At 39.5% G+C, this 16,861-nt stretch overlaps 1 protein-coding gene across 1 annotated transcript in view; it reads right to left on the bottom strand.

Moving 5' to 3' along the window:
* Nucleotides 1–295: 295 nt before the first annotated feature.
* Nucleotides 296–16,861, bottom strand: part of LOC111158302 (fyn related Src family tyrosine kinase) — a 113,168-nt gene continuing 96,602 nt past the window's right edge. Inside the window, exons 5-8 of the mRNA XM_022520254.1 lie at nucleotides 11,976–12,134; nucleotides 2,669–2,850; nucleotides 1,373–1,538; nucleotides 296–984 (exon numbers count right to left, since the gene is read on the bottom strand). Coding sequence (XP_022375962.1) covers nucleotides 773–984; nucleotides 1,373–1,538; nucleotides 2,669–2,850; nucleotides 11,976–12,134 — 719 coding nt within the window. The 3' untranslated portion in view covers nucleotides 296–772. The remainder of the gene's footprint in view (nucleotides 985–1,372; nucleotides 1,539–2,668; nucleotides 2,851–11,975; nucleotides 12,135–16,861) is intronic.

Raw genomic sequence — 16,861 nt, 5'->3', positions numbered from 1 at the left:
TCAGATTTTTCAGGCTATTAGATGTTTCTCACATATTTCCAGAGATAATAACTCATCCGCTTTGCAATCTGATTCTTAACATTAGGAGATTAAAACTAATGTAGATGATTCTCAGATGACACATACCGAGGTACAGAAAAATCCCATCATTTCCTTCTTCAAAATGAGAGAAATTTTAATTCTTTTTCTCAACAGCTGCTTCATTTTTTTATGCATAGGAAAAAAATATGTGCAATTACTCCAAGTACAATCAAGTCATTTCACATGGCTTTACCATCATTGTAGTTACAGGATATTTTAAAAGAGAAAAAAAAAATCTCAAAGCACAGGTCCTGCTGTGCAGCAAAGCAATCAGATTCCTTCATAATAACAGCCTGATGGGATTCAGCAATCCGAGGAATAATGAATAACCACTTTAATCAGTAAACAGGAAAATGCTACAACAGTCACTGAGTAAAAATTAACTATCATCTGTTGATCCTCTTGATCAGTATTTCAAACAATAAATAGAAATGTATTTTTTTTTAAAAGAAAAGTGTGTTTATGTGTTTGATTTTTGCCAGACAGTGATAAAATATCATCTTAGACTGTCCTACAGTGTTGCCCAGTCAATGAAGTACACATATAATCTTCTTCGTAATACATGGCCAAGTTGACCCTCTCACTTGAATATGTCGAGGTAAGCTCTTCTGGCAGTCGATTAATAAGGTTATTTCTGGACTGATTATTGAACTCTTTTGTTACTTCATTATTGAATGTTCTCCTTCAGTGTTCATCTTACAAAGTTGTTTGTATCTGAAAATGAAAAGTCTGTTTCAAAATAGTCTTCAAGTTTCCAATGCAGTTTCTCAAATGTTGGCCGTTCCTGAGGGTCTACCTTCCAACACTCCAACATGATGTTGTAGAACTGTGGTGGGCAGTTAGGTGGTTGAGAGAGTCTATAGTTTTGACCCAATACCTGGATTACCTGAGCACCTGTCATGCCTAAATAGCATAGAATGGAACCAACAAAAAATAAGTTAAAGATCAGGGTCTTAAATTCATCGATAATTATATTCAAGATTACAAAGCAAACTGATTTCCTTGGTGAAGATGTGAGGTCTACCATCCCTTTCCCCAGCTGCAGATATTAAACTAAATCTTGCAGCAAGTAATGTCTATAAGACCACAATTCAAGAGCAAAGGAGAAAGAGGCAATAAACTACTTCATTAATGCAAATCATCATCATCAAATTTTATCTATTATGCTCCCACAGGCACATGGTGTGGTCAGCCCCATAACTCTGCCCTCTAAGTCTGGGCAAAGCAGTTAAAGTCACACCTAAGTAAGTGACCTGCAGCAGAAAAGCCCACTTCAGAATTAATTACTCACCACTATAAGGCACTTTGCCATAAGTAATGATTTCATAAAGAAGGATTCCAAATGACCACACATCAGACTTAATGCTGAATCTATTAGCATGAAGGGCTTCGGGCGCAGTCCACTTCACTGGCAGCTTTATTTCATGTCTGGGTTCATAGATGTCTTCATTACCTACCTGTTAATGCATTGAGGAATCAAGCCAAGTTCAAGTGAGAAGAGATATATATATATATATATATATATATATTTTTTTTTTTTTTTTTTTGCTACCCTCGTTCATCTGTAACCTGCTTCACATTAAAATTTAGAGGGAAAGTATTCAAAATGATCTAGTTCAATAGATAATTATAGTAGCAAATTCCAAATCTGGCTTATAAGACTGAGAAATCTAGGAGAAAACATTAATAAAATATTATTTAAGAGCCTACTATGTGCTAAACATAGCACTGACAGGAGCACGCTGCTACACGTGGGAGAACTCACATGTGATGGTCTTTGGCATCTGGTCTTCAGCAAATTAAAAAAAGAAAAAATGAAGGCAAAGTCTGCTTCCAGACTTACTGCTGTTATTGGAGAGCCACTGACTTTAATAATTACCATGTTTCACTTTCTAACATTGAAAAGTAGAATCCAAATGATTTAAATTAATATATCAAGTCACTGGGGTTCTAATTAACTTATTTAAAAAAGAGATAATGAATTCATGAAGATCAAAAGAGAATCACTTACACGTTGTGTTTCATGTTCCACACCCCTATTTGTAGGGCACGATGTAGAAAGTAAAAATTAAATTCAGAGAAAAACACCTAATAGTATGTCACTTATGTCAGTGTCTTTTGGCCTGATGTCATGACACGGGGTGAGGGCCAGGAATTAAAAAGTCAGTGATTGCAAAGAATTCTGGCAACGTGAATATTAATTTGGCAGAAAGTGAGCAAAGATGGATGGAGTGACTATACAAAATGTACTGCTTTTTGTAAGGAAAATCGAGGCAAACCAAGAGAGGCTACTGCACTGAAAGGCAGATCATTAATCCAACCACAAACTTAATCAAGTACTTTCCCATCTGGTTAGGCATCATTTTCTCTGTTTCTCCTTGGTGAAGAAAGAAAAACAGGAGGTGGTTTATCTGCAAGGCCTTGGGCTACCGAAGTGTTCTATGGACCACCGAACTTGGAGAAACATTATTTTTTGGATAAACTTGGATAAACATTATTTTGAGGAACAACAGTAAATCTATCAGTCTGCTGGTATGTTAGACTTTTGACCCGTGACAAAACCTAATTAAAACAAAACACGATTCACCTTAAAAATTCTTGCAAGTCCAAAATCTGCAACTTTGTAGATATTATGTTCACCAACCAGGACATTTCTGGCAGCCAGATCTCTATGAATGTAGTTCTGGGACTCCAGATAAGCCATCCCAGAGGCAACCTGCGCAGCCATGTCCACCTGCTGAGTCAGATGGATTTTTGTTCCAGCATCATCTGAGCAGTAAGAGAAAGTAAAACTTTGACTTTGGAAATCAAGTGAATTATTGAAGTGAATTTTGAGAATTTTGATGAAAGAGCTGTCGGTGGGATTAAGTGTCATAGCACTGATCTGTTGAGCAAAGAAACCTAATTAATACAGACCATTCATTTACTTTAAAGGGTTAATGAGGCAACACTTTTCAGAGTCCAAACACAGCTGTGGCCCTCACTCCCCTGAAGGAACATTCCACAGAGAAGGAAACAACAGCATCACATAATTCAAAAACAACTCCAAAGATCTGAAGAGTCCAGGTATTACCATATTTCCACAGCACGCATCCCTGACTCATCTCTTCGTGGAAGTTGTTTACTTGGTTGCCTCTAGATTTCCTTCAAACATTTCATAGTTTGTTCTAGTCTTTAGGGCTATAAGATGATACCAATTTGCATGGTGGAGCTGATGAAAAGTTCTCATTCTTCCATCATATTGGTATTTTTTTTCTATCATATTGTTCTTAAAAACTAGCTCACTAACAAAAATGAAAGGTCTAGCAGTAGTTATAAAATCAGTATGTCACATTTGTACTCCATTAAGCTTGATACACATTTTTTTTTTTTACTTCCCTTTTTAAGCCTGTTATTCTTAGAAATAGTTCACACATCTCTCCAGGCATGGACATGACTTTAATAGACATAGTTTCGGGTGCCTGGTGGCTCAGTCATTAAGCGGCTGCCTTTGGCTCATATCATGATATCAGGGTCCTGGGATTGAAGTCCACATCGGGCTCCCTGCTCGGCGGTAACCCTGCTTCTCCCTCTCCCACTCCCCCTATTGTGTTCCCTCTCTCTGTGTGTCTCTCTCTGTCAAATAAATAAATAAAATCTAAAAAAAAAAAAAAATCTTTAATAGACATAGTTTTTACCACCACTACTCATCCTATATAACTAAGTATAGGAAAGTTAGGCAGTAGACTCCGTTTGATCATTAGTAGAGAGGTTAGTGTTATTCTGGGCTGACTCTGTGAGGTGGGGTCAGCCATCCCTGGATACTTGTTAGCTGCCATACTGTTAGCAGATGTCTTCAGATTTCTGGAGAATTAAAAAGGTCTCCTATAAATCCAAACTACCAGCACCCCTGACTCAATAAGCCAAATACTACCAAAAGTATATTGAATTCACAGTCAAGAGTCTTAGATACAACTTGACTTGAAAGAACCAAGATGCCCTTCAATGGACGAATGGATAAGGAAGATGTGGTCCATATATACAACGGAGTATTATGCCTCCATCAGAAAGGTTGAATACCCAACTTTTGTATCAACATGGATGGGCCTGGAGGATATTATGCTGAGTGAAATAAGTCAAGCAGAGAGAGTCAATTATCATATGGTTTCACTTACTTGTGGGGCATAAGGAATAACACGGAGGACACTGGGAGATGGAGAGAAGTGAGATGGGGAAATCAGAGGGGGAGATGAACCATGAGAGACTGTGGACTCTGAGAAACAAACTGAGGGTTTTGGAGGGGAGGGGGGAGGGGGGTTGGGTGAGCCAGGTGGTAGGTATTATGGAGGGCACGTATTGCATGGAGCACTGGGTGTGATGCATAACCAATGAATTTTGGAACACTGAAAATAAAATAAAATAACATTTAAAAAAAGAAAAGAAAAGAAAGACAACTATTGCTCAGGGGTTAGAAAACTGGCTTGAAGCTAGAGTGCCAGGATCTGGATCAGAGCTTTGTCTCACGTTTCTTCCTGACCTCAGGCAAGCTGCTTAACACTCCTGTGCCTCCATTTCTTCATCTATACAGTCGTCATTGTAATTTCCTTATGGTATCAGTTGTTAAAATGAGTTAATTCATGTAAAGCACTTAAAGCAGAGCCTGGCACCTAGAAAGAACTGAGTAAATCTGTTTTTATTTATCTGACTACCTGTTTTTACTATCATTGCTGCTGCCTAAACAGAACTAAACAGTTTAAGAATTGTTAAGGTAGAGATGCATATGGATTGCCTAAATGGAAATGCCTAAATGAAGACAAACATATGGGTCTGGAGCACACATGCCGCAGAAGATGTCAACTTAACAGTCATAGTTTGTGGGTAAGAGTTAAACTTTAAAAGTGAGTAAGACTGTTAGGAAGTGACAGAATCATGACAAACACCAACATTTAGGGTGGACAGAGGAAGATAAACCTATGAGAAGACTGAGAAGAATCAACCAGAAGAATGAAACAAAAACCAGAAGACAGCATCCTAACAAAGGTTTTGAGAAAGTCACCACCATTGTCAAATTCCACAAGTCCAGCAAGATAAGGTCTAAAAGGTATTTATTAAATATTACTAGGGAGTCATTGGTGACCTCGGTGGCAGGAAGAGCATTTTCACTGCAGGTGTGTGATAGAGGGCAGAACGGGAGCTGAGGATATGGAGACAGCAAAAGGAGATGTCAATTTCCAAACCCTGGTTAAGAAGGGAAGGCAACAGGAAGTTGGCAGAGGAGAGTGTAAGTCAAGGGAAAGCAATTAGCAGGAAATTCACGATTGTGAGGGGCTGTCAATGATACAGTACTCGGGGAGTTTCTGGAGCGCTAGCCACATTCGCATTGTTGGTTTGTACAGTGGCTGTCCCATTGTTCACTTGCTCACTCTGAATTAATGATAAATTATACTAAATGATGTATGTTATTTATGTATGCCGTCTTTTCAATTAAAAAATGAAATAAATAAGGGCGCATGGGTGGCTCAGTAGGTTAAGCATCTGCCTTTGGCTCAGGTCATGATCCCAGGATCCTGGGATCGAGTCCCACATTGAGCTTCCTGCTCAGTGTTTCTCCTCTGTCTGCGGATCCCCTGGCTTGTGCTCTCTGTCAAATAAATAAAAATCTTAAAAAGAAATGAAATAAATAGAGTTGAGTCCATTTTTTAAAATGGTATAGATCTAAGCACTGTGTGTGTGTGTGTGCGTGAGCGCACATGTGTGTACATACATGTATATTTGTTTTTTTAACACAAGCAGCACAGTTAAGTACAATGTGTGGTGAAACTAAGTACTCATGGACCTATCTGTCCTTTTCTTCCTGGGCAAACACTATGTTCCCCATCTTCCCTAGAAGTTAAATTGGGCCATGTCACTAATTCTGTGCCCTGCAACGTGTGCAAGAGAGAATGTTCGTCACTTTAGGCCTGATCCTTAAAATCTCTGTTTTTGTAGCTAGAAGAAATAAATTTTGAAATGGCAGAGCCACATGATGAAAGGAGTCTAAATCCCTATGTCACTATTTAAAGAGAGTCATGTAGAAGGGTAAGTCCGATGCATATCAAAAATGCATATATTTGTTATGTCACTAAGATATTTGAATTGTGTATTATAGCAGCTAACATGAAATGTAAGCAAAAAGACAAAACATAACTTTTTTTTAAAAGACTTTATTTATTGGGGCACGTGGGTGGCTCAGTCGGTTAAGTGTCTGCCTTCTGCTTGGGTCATGATCTCAGGGTCCTGGGATCAAGTCCCAAGTCGGGCTCCCTGCTCAGTTGAGAGTCTGTGTCTCCCTCTCCCTCTGTCCCTCTTCTCTGCTTGTGCTCTCTCTCTCAAGTACGTAAAAAGATTTTATTTATTTATTTACTTATTTATTGAAAGAGAGAGAGTGCACAGGGGGAGAGGTAGAGGGAGAGAGAAAATCTCAAGCAGACTCCACCCAAACATGGAGCCCATTACAGGTTCGATCTCATACCTGAGATCATGACCTGAGCCAAAATCAAGAGTCAGATGTTTCACTGACTGAGCCACCCAGGCACCCCAAAGACAAAGCATAACTTAGTGTGCAGCATAATGAGAAAGCATTGCTACTGTGTTAGCCAAAATAGCTATGCCTTTCAATACCAGATTAACTCAATATGGAAAGAAACATAAAAAAGTCAAGATACACTGGTGACCAGTCCTACATCAAGTGACAGTTTCTAAAATGGTTTCTCATATTCTCTATCTCCTGGTATTTGAGCTCTTATGAAATCCCCTTCCATTAAATATGGTTTGGAACACCAACTCACTTTTAAACAAATACAATACGGCAAAAGGGATGGGGTATCTCTTCCAAGATAAGTGATCAAAGACAGTGTCTTCATCTTGCAGGAACTCTCCTCTCTTGCTCTCTCACTTGCTCACTCTGATGAAGCCAACTGCCATGTTGTAAGTTGCCCTGTGGAGAGGGCCATGTACCAAGGATCATAGGGCAGCTTTGGGCCAACACCCAGCAAGGAACAGGCTTCCTCGGTCCAACAGCCCCGGAGAAACCAATTCCTGCCAACAATCACATGGGTGAGCTTGGGAATAGATCAGCCTCCCCTAGAGCCTTCGGATAACTGAAGCACCTGCCAACACCTCACTGCAGCCTTGGGAGAAACTGGACGTAGAAGACCCAGCTCAGGGGCGCCTGGGTGGCTTAGTGGGTTAAAGCCTCTGCCTTCAGCTCGGGTCATGATCCCAGAGTACTGGGATCGAGCCCCACATTGGGCTCTTTGCTCAGCAGGGAGCCTATTTCCCTCTCTCTCTGCCTGCCTCTCTGCCTACTTGTGATCTTTGTCTGTCAAATAAATAAATAAAATTAAAAAAAAAAAAAAAAAAAAAAAAGAAGACGACCCAGCTCAGCTGTACCTGGATTCCTGACCACAGAAACTGAGGTAATAAGTGCTGCTATTTTAAGCTACTACGTTTTGGGTAACTTGTAGCACAGCAATAGATCGTGAATACAGGTTCACAATAAGAAAATAATGCCAGTGCTATGTGTATGGTTAAAAGCATAAGGTATGGAACCAGACTTCTGGGTATAAATTCTGGCTCAACCACTTCAGGTAAGTTATTCACCTCTCCATCCCTCAGTTTCTTCCACCATAAGGAGGAAATGATGATAATAATAATAATACTCATTTCATCAGGTTTTTAGAAGAATGAACTAAGTTAATAAATTGTACACCACTTAGAAAAATGCCTGGCAGGGGCACCTGCGTGGTTAAACAGGTGATTAACCTTCATCAGTCAGTTAAGCATCCGATTCTTGGTATCAGCTCCAGTCATGATCGCAGGGTCATGGGATGGAGCCCCGCATCTGGCCCCGTGCTCAGTGCAGAGTCTGCTTGTGCCTCTCCCTCTCCCCGGGTTCCTCCTCTCCTTCCCCTGCCACTCATGTGCTCTCTCTCTCTCTCTCTGAAATCGATCAATCAGTCAAGGAAGGAAGGAAGGAAGGAAGGAAGATGCGTGGCACATCATAAATACCATATAGTGGTTTTTTTTTAAAGAAAAAAAATTGAATATATATGCACCTCTCTTACCACTATCCCATATGGTTGATTTTCACCACATCACCTCATTTTATATTTAGAACTATATGAATTAGTATCATTATTATTTGCTCCCTTTCATAGCAGTTTCTGCCACTTAGAAGAACAGGTAATAAGTTGTAGAGTGGAAAGTCAAGTTCAGGCATGTCTGAGGTTGAACTTTCATGTTCTTAAAAACTATTCCATCCTCCTCCCTAAGACCAACCTTACCCATGATTCCCGAGCACCTGAATGCTGGGGCTACACTTACGGTCAGCTAAAGAGTATCTCAGTGAAAACACTCCTGTCTACTTCAGTGCACCTAAGTGAACTCCCCAAGAGATCGATGAACAATATGTAGGACTTTATTTTAAAAAATATGTATGTATATAAAAAATGTAGATATTTATTCTCTTTAAATTTCAGTAAGAGATATTCGATATCACTTACCCTCAATGCTTAAGTTTTTTGACAAGCCTCTTCCATTTTGGAGAAATTAATTACAAAAAAATATTTAGCCAAGCTTAGGGACTACAAAGATGGTTCTATGGAAGAATATGTATGTCATTCCCACTATCAAATACGACATCTAATCCTATTATAGTGGATATAAAAAGTTTTCACTGACAGGCACAACAGAGAAGAAAATTAAGTAATAACACACTTTCTACCCTGAAAGACTGCAGTGGCCTAGGAACTGCCTATGTAAACCTCGGAACACACTTCTGATACAACAGCCAGTTGTCAAAACTGATATAAAGGTTCACAGGCCTGTGACAATTTATATCTGCAACAAGAAAATATTTTCAATTATGTTCCATTACTCAAGAGTCTTACATCTTACAACAGTTACTGTGATGGGCTGTTTAAGAGTGGCAGACTCATTTTAACATCACTTTGTTGAATGTAAGCCCTCTTCATTGGGAAGGGATTGTCTGTAATGAGCATCTCTTCATTACTCCTCATGGCTACTAAGTATCTTGGCAAATGAAGGCCTTGGTAAACTTGACCCTGAAGGCCCAACTCAGCATATGACAGGGTTTGTGCTCACCTCTGAATAAAACACATCAACACACCACCAAAAAAACTCATTGTCAAAGGAGTTTGTAATTAATAAGCGGATCTTGTCAAGCTGACACCAAGGGTCTCAAAACAAACTCAACCCCAAGTCTTGATATTAGGCTCAGAATAGCCCCCACTTAATTTCTCCTTCATTTTCTCATTCAGTCAGTCAACACAGAATTAGTGCACACCTTCTATGTGCCTGACACTGTTCTATCACTAAAACAAAAATCTCCATCCTCGTGGAGTTGTATTCTAGAAGATACTTACAATAAGCCACATAACAAAGTCACACATTATAGGATGACCAGCAGCTAAGAAAACAAAAAAGCATACAAAGAGACAGAAGGAGAATAAATTTAGAATTCAGAGGGTGACCAGCGAAGGACTCACCATTGTGGGAATGTCTGAGGAAAGACTTGGCAGAAGTGAAGAAGTGAGCTACGTGGATATTAATGGGGCGGGGGGCAAGGGGTAGGAATTCAGATAGAGGACGGAGCAAGTGCAAAGGGCCTGAATGAAGAGCAGCAAAGGACAGTGAGACCAACACAGAGTCAAGGGAGACAAGGGAGATACTGGGGGAGATGTGGTCAGTAAGGTAATGGAGAGCTGAGCCACATAGGATTTTAGAGGTCATACACGCAGAACCCACGGGAGTCAGTGAGGCTTTGAGCTGAGGAGAGACACGATCTGACTGACATTTTAACAGGAGATCTCCAACTCCTGCGTTGAGAAGAGACTGCGAGGAACAAGAACCAAAAGAGGGAGACCACTTAGGAAGCTCCTGCACCATCCAGGAGAGAGCTGATGACGGCTTGGACCAGGGTGTGTGGGCAGAGAGGGGGCAAAATCCTGGGTATACTTTGAAAAAAGTCAATTGGATTTACTAATTGGTTAGCTGGAAGCTGTGAGAAGAAGTAGAGATGATCCAAGAGATTAGGCTGAGTGTTGACATCGTCTAAGAAGGAAAGAGCACAAGAGTAGCAGATTATTGAGGATATACGATCAGTTTTGGACACGTTGTTTTGAGATCTTTTTTTAGTGGACATATGGAGTAGAAATTCTTGCTGTTCACAAACATTTTTTTTTCTCCTTTCAGCCAGGTTAGCGGATTATACTTCGCTATTCCCTCTGACTTGATTTGACCAAATGAAAAGGCACAGGAGTTATCTCTGCATCTCCCCGTTGGAGCTCTAAGAGCCAGAACGAGATTAGTCCCATCACCTTCCCCTTCCAAGGTGATGAAAAGACTTGAGGCATCAACCAATCTATTTTGCACACATGCTTGAGCAAGAAATAAAGGTCTCTGGGACTTGGGAGGGGGGTGTTGCTGCATCACACCAAGGTTATCCAGAGAAGCACTGAAGTAGAGTAGTCAAGAAGGCAGTTGGATTTATGATTCTGAAGTAATGAAGGGATGTAGTTTGAGAAATCTTTGATACATAAATGTTATTTAACCCTGAGACTGACTGAGATTAGCAAGGGAACTAGTGATGTTGCAAAATTCCAAGATATTGAGAGATCTGAGAGATGAGGGAAATCACATCAATGGGAGAAGGGACCAACGAAAAAGACAGGAGGAAAAGCCACTGACTGAAGTGTCTTGGAAGCCAAATGAAGGAAGTGTTTCCATTCATTCAAGTCCATTGAAATAAAAGCTCTGAATAGGTCTGAGGACTGAGAATTGACTATTAGATTTACCACCATGAATATTACAAGTGATCATTTTTGTTAAACCTGACCCAAGATGGCTACTGTACTTTTGTCCCTGGGAATAAAGCAAAAAGGGTCAATGGCTGAGGTCAGTCTTACTCTGATGGCTAATATATTCTGATACGGTTAAATTTGCTCTCTTTATGCAAAGGAGCTAAGCATATTTTTTTTTAACAGCATTTAACAGGCCCACGTTCTTTTCTCCCCTTCTCCACTTCTGCCATTTAATACCAACAGCTTCACAAGTCACCCTGAAATCAGAGAACACTCTTATCTTTCTAATATCTTATCTCACCTCCCTTTACCTGTACGCATGCCATCAACCCCACTCTGTCATTTTAGGAAAGCATAGAAAAAAGTCTCTTTTTTAGGCATGAATTATTCTCTCAGTACTTGATCTCCACTACTTTGAACATCTCATTTTAATACTCATTATATTGTTGCGTATTAAATTATTCATTTGCAATAAACATCAAAATTTCACAATGCCCTTAAGTCTTCTCTTACTATAGGAAGCAGATGTAGAAATAAAGCAATAGTATATTTCCGCTTTTTAGTCTAAAAATTCTAATGTTGCCTAGCAGTGGACGTATTTTAAACACCAACAGGTACGATGTTGTCAAACACTGGCAAAGGAAAAAGAATGAAGGTACGTCTCCCTCTATTGCCCCAAAAGTATTCCACATCCCCTAATTCTGGGCCATAGAACAAATTGGTCCATGACTGATAATGCTCCATTAGTTATTATAGGAAACAATGCATCATGTAAAACATCTATTCCTCAGTTTTCTACATTACATTTACGTACTCCACTATGTCATTTGTGAACAATTTCTTCTTTGCTACATAAATATTTTTCCTCCTTTTGGCACACAGTATATCTCCTATTAAAATGTAGTCGAGCCTTTCAATGTTGAGACATTCATTCTCACAGATATACACATTGTAAATATCCTCTGGGTTACAGAAGGCTTGCTAAATTGACATTTATAGGACTAGCTAAACTAAATTCCTCTTTTTCTTCCTTTTATTAAGTCTTTAGCTTACTTTGGAGATATTCTTGCAGACTTCCATGTCTCATCAACTCTGTAATAATATAAATTGGATCTTCCAAAGTGCAAACAGCATAAAGCTGGATAAGCTTTGGATGTCTTAGGTTCTTCATTATCTGTGCCTCCCTCAGGAAGTCATTTGGATCCATTGAACCTGAAACAAGAAAAGGAGGAAATCACTTTATGTTATTGAGGCATTCCTATCCTCACAGCAGTCTGGTGGGAATCACCAAGATTGCTTCCTGCTTCTCCGTAAAGTAAGAGCACTGGTGTCGCAAATCTTCAGATGTATCAAAGAAAAGAATCAGTCCAGCCAGGGCAACCTAATAACTAATGTGTGGGTACACCAAGGGGGTGTAATTTATGGGTTATGACCTGTAGGTGAAAAGAGGTGGACGCAGGTCCATATGAAAAATGAAGGGAAAACGAGTGACTGACAGTCTAATTGATAAAACAAGGCCAGCAAATTAAGAACACAGAGAGAAGACATTCTGTTACCATGAATGCTGGAGGACACTGAATGTTTAATTACTGCAGCCAGACCTTTTTGGTCCAGGATCCAGAGAAGACTGATAGTTGCCCTGTCCTTGGTACCCACTGGGCAACAACCCTGAAGCAATGACATTCTGCCATATTTATGTTCTTAATTCTATAGGGATATATGGTATCGGCCAAGCAGAAAACATTTAAGGGCTACACCCAAAACTTAGAGGTTGGTTTTTTTTTTTTTTTCCACCAGTCTTCTATGTCTAACTTCAAACTGGTCTTCAACATTTTCTCTCATATTAATACATCTGTAGTCACACTCTTAAGAGCGTAACAGAACGATAAGGGAGACAGTATTGGGACCTATTTGGAAGAGTCACCTACAATTAAATTGTATCTTAATGGCTCAACTGTTACCATGCAAAGTGCCCGTAATTAACAAATAAAGTCTAAGAGGAGGAAGGACACCCGGAGCTTACATTTCATCGGTAATTTTTTAAAATCTTTCATATTTTTTTAGGATATGATGTTTCAGAGACATTACTGTAACTGAAGGAATCCTGTCACTTCACATCTCAGTATTCACTGGGGACAGTGCAAATAACATTTCCACTGACACTCCAAGGGACGGTTCCATTCATCTAACTCATGATGAAGACTTCACAACTGATATTGGAACCCAGGCATGGGCAAGCTTGGACGTTCTAAGACCACACTCCAACTGGTTTATTAACATCACACTAAGAAGAGTTAGATGTGACTTGCAGATCATTTCACATAAAGCATTTAGGCAGTCTGTCCTTTGGTATTCCCTTGAGTGTAGAAGTTCAGAACACAGGCTTGGTCAAACTCAGATTTGATCAAATCTTAGCTCACTTGTGTGATCTTTAGTAAGTTACCAAATGTCTCTGAACTTCAATTTCTTCATCTGTAAAACATGGCTGATAACCCTACTGATATCATAATATCATCACCAGGAAATAGCAATATCTGGCATAAATATGCATATAGGTATATATACATATTTCAATGACTATTGGTTATGATTTATATTATTATTAATATGCATACTTCACAAAAAAGCCAAACACATCAACTCTAAGTATTTTCTCACAGACTGAGGAGGGAAAGGGGCAAGGACTTGAAAGAGGGCGAATAGAGAAAAAGGACCTATACTCATTTCCATCATGATTTTCTCTGTTCCTCCATTCCATCCCTACCACTGGTTTGCTCCACATAATCAAATAGTGGTGAAATGGAGCTCAGAAGAAAAGAGGCACTTGAAACATAATAAAGGACTTTCTTCTTGTTACAATTAGTTTGGTCTATGGTCAAATATGGATATACTTGGATTCTCCCCACCCCACCCCAAAATAATCTGATTCATGAAGCTTCCAATGATAAAAGCAATTATGATCACCATTCAGGCAATTTATGTATACAGTATGCTTCTACACAAATGCTTTGGTCGCCGTCAGATCCGTGGAATGCAGGACACTCAAATCATCGCCAAATCAGACTACGCACAAGAGCTGGACCCACAGGGACTTCAGGAGCCTCTGCAGGTGACGTCTGCTCAGAACATTCCACGGCTACGCTGGTTACAGCTGACCAGCTGCACAGCAGAGACCCAATTTCAACTCAGCTAGTAATGCAACATTAAATATTAATTTTTGCCTGTCATAGCTACTGTGGGAGTTGATTTCAGGCTCGTCTTTATTGCGTGGTAGTCTGCTAAGCAATAAATAGCTGTTGAGATTGATTAATGGCCCCGGTGAAGTGAAGACATTTAACCAATCACCAAAGCTGTTTGCTGCTATTACACTGTAAATCAATAATAATTATTCCTGTTGGAGAGAAAACTATCGTGGCTTTTTTTTTTTTAATATAAGAAATGCAATTTTTTTGTTGTTGTTGTTCTCTTTTGACCTCCAGAAGGCCTTCCTTAAAGAACAATGTTGGGATGAATAGCTAGCAGCTTCGTTTTTGGAAAAGAATGATTAGATTGGGAAATAAAGCTGAGGCTCAACTGTCAACAAGATTAGAATTCAAAATAACATATATGCAGTGATTGGGAACATCTCAGGTGCTGGAATAGATCGTCCTCACCTGGAGTGCTCAACATGACATCTGGCCACTCGGAAGTGCTTCTCCATCACTTGAGAAGGCAGGTGTAGATGCTGAGACAGAAGGGCTGTACTAGCAAATTGCACGTCAGTGGACATCTGCCAGCAGCCCCACTGAAGCTAACATTTAGTAATAAGAACTCACTGCCGGTATTTTATACACATTGACTCAATTTGTCCTCATAAAACCCTGTGAAGTAGGAACTATTATAATTCCCACTTCCAGATGAGGAGATTCAATAGGTTAATAAATTGTCTGATGTCACAGAAGCCAGAGCCAAGACTGAAATCAGGTCTAACTTAGACCAAACTTTATGCTCCTACTATTACACCAAAGAGGCCCAACTTGCTCGCTTCATGGCACCTTCACTGTCTCAAGAACTTTTTTCATGTTGCCCCTAAGCCAATATCTAACGGTTCTATTGATTCCTTGGTTAAATCAAAGCAACTTGAAAAGTATTTGTGTTCCAATAAGTTAATACCCATTTTGAAAAGTAATACAGATAAATCAAAATAAAAAATAATTTTTATTTCATTCTTCACCACAATTACTTACTAAAGAAATACATACATTTATGGGACACAACACAATTTTTCAAGTCTTGGAAGCAGAGAAAATGTGGCTCTGCTCATTTCCTGCCCCACATTGATTTCTGCTTGGATCTTGCTTATTATCCCAGTCCCTACCAAAAACCTATTTTCACAAAGATATGATGTCAGCAAAAGAATGTAACATGGTCTAATACTGAACTGTGTGGTATTCAAGTTTACCTCAAAACTTTTAAATATCCTGTGACAGTCCTGTGAATTCACTGTGGTGCCCCAATGTGCCTTGGCACACAGTTTGGGAACCATGGTGTTACACTAGACTGCTAACCAGCAGCACCCAGAGGCTCCAGCTCTGCCACCAGGCGGTTTACTAAACCCTTAAGGATTCTGGGTTCGGTAAAGAAGGAAGGTTCCCCAGAGAACCATACTCTAGCTTCTGGTTATTATTCCTGCTTATGTTATTAGAAGTAGTTGTGAGGCAACTACAGTAAAGTCACACTGTCAGAGAATGTCACTTCCCTAGGGAGATGCCGCAGAGATAGATGTGGGTTCGAATTCCAGCTCTGCCGCTGAATGACCTTACAGTAACAATAACAATAATAATAATAATTAAAATAAGAACAGCTTTTCCTGGTCACTTACTGTGAACCAGACTTTATTCAAAGCATTTGCACTAATGACCCTCTTCTTTTTCTTTAATTTTTATTTATTTATTTATTTTTTTTAATTAACATACAATGTATTATTAGCCCCAGGGATACAGGTCTGTGAATCACCAGGTTTACACACTTCACAGCACTCACCATAGCACACACAACCTTCTTTTTTATAAACGATAAAACTGAGACTTTGTTTTATACAACTAGTAAGTTTTAGGAAAGTTACTTAATCTTTCTAAATTTTCTTATCCTGCTTTTAAAATGGAGGGGATAATGCCTGCCTGAATAAATATGATTTTAGTGTACTTCTAATTTCTATGATAGGAAAAAGGAAGATGGAAGAAAAAAATAGTTTTTACATTTCCAAATATGAGGGCTTTTAGATGGACCCTTTTACCTTTTTTTTTAATCATTTTTTTAAATTTCTTTTCAGCGTAACAGTATTCATTGTTTTTGTACCACACCCAGTGCTCCATGCAATCCATGCCCTCTCTAATACCCACCACCTGGTTCCCCCAACCTCCCACCCCCCCACACCTCTTCAAACCCTTCAGATTGTTTTTCAGAGTCCATAGTCTCTCATTGTTCACCTCCCCTTCCAATTTCCCCCAACTGCCTTCTCCTAACTCCCCATGTCCTCCATGCTATTTGTTATGCTCCACAAATAAGTGAAACCATATGATAATTGACTCTCTCTTTTTACCTTTTAACCATAAATAATTAGTGTTTAATAAAACTGTTTCTCCCTTCAGATCCCTGAAGATCTCCAAGGTTCCACTGATTTAAGTATTTTCAGTGAAGTCAGTATTTGTAATGGAGGCTAGGAAAAAATGGGAAGAGGGATAATCCGAATTCTAGAGAAGAGATACTTTGTTGAAATCTTGCCCTGGGGATATCTTAAGCATTAGCTGATCACAGGCACCTGCTCTTGCCTTTATAATCTAAAGCATGTTATCCTTTATTGTCATCTGGTCCAGAGAAGGTGATCACAACACTTGCTTGGTGCCTTCATTGGTTGTCCTGTGACCCCTTGGACAGTGACAGTAGCAAGTGGAGCTTCT

The sequence above is a fragment of the Enhydra lutris genome, unplaced genomic scaffold (assembly GCF_002288905.1).
Source record: "Enhydra lutris kenyoni isolate GAN:26980312 unplaced genomic scaffold, ASM228890v2 scaffoldscaffold58, whole genome shotgun sequence".
Lineage (NCBI taxonomy): Eukaryota > Metazoa > Chordata > Mammalia > Carnivora > Mustelidae > Enhydra > Enhydra lutris.
Note: the sequence above shows the minus strand (reverse complement) of the source record. Positions and strands in the feature narration are given on the sequence as shown.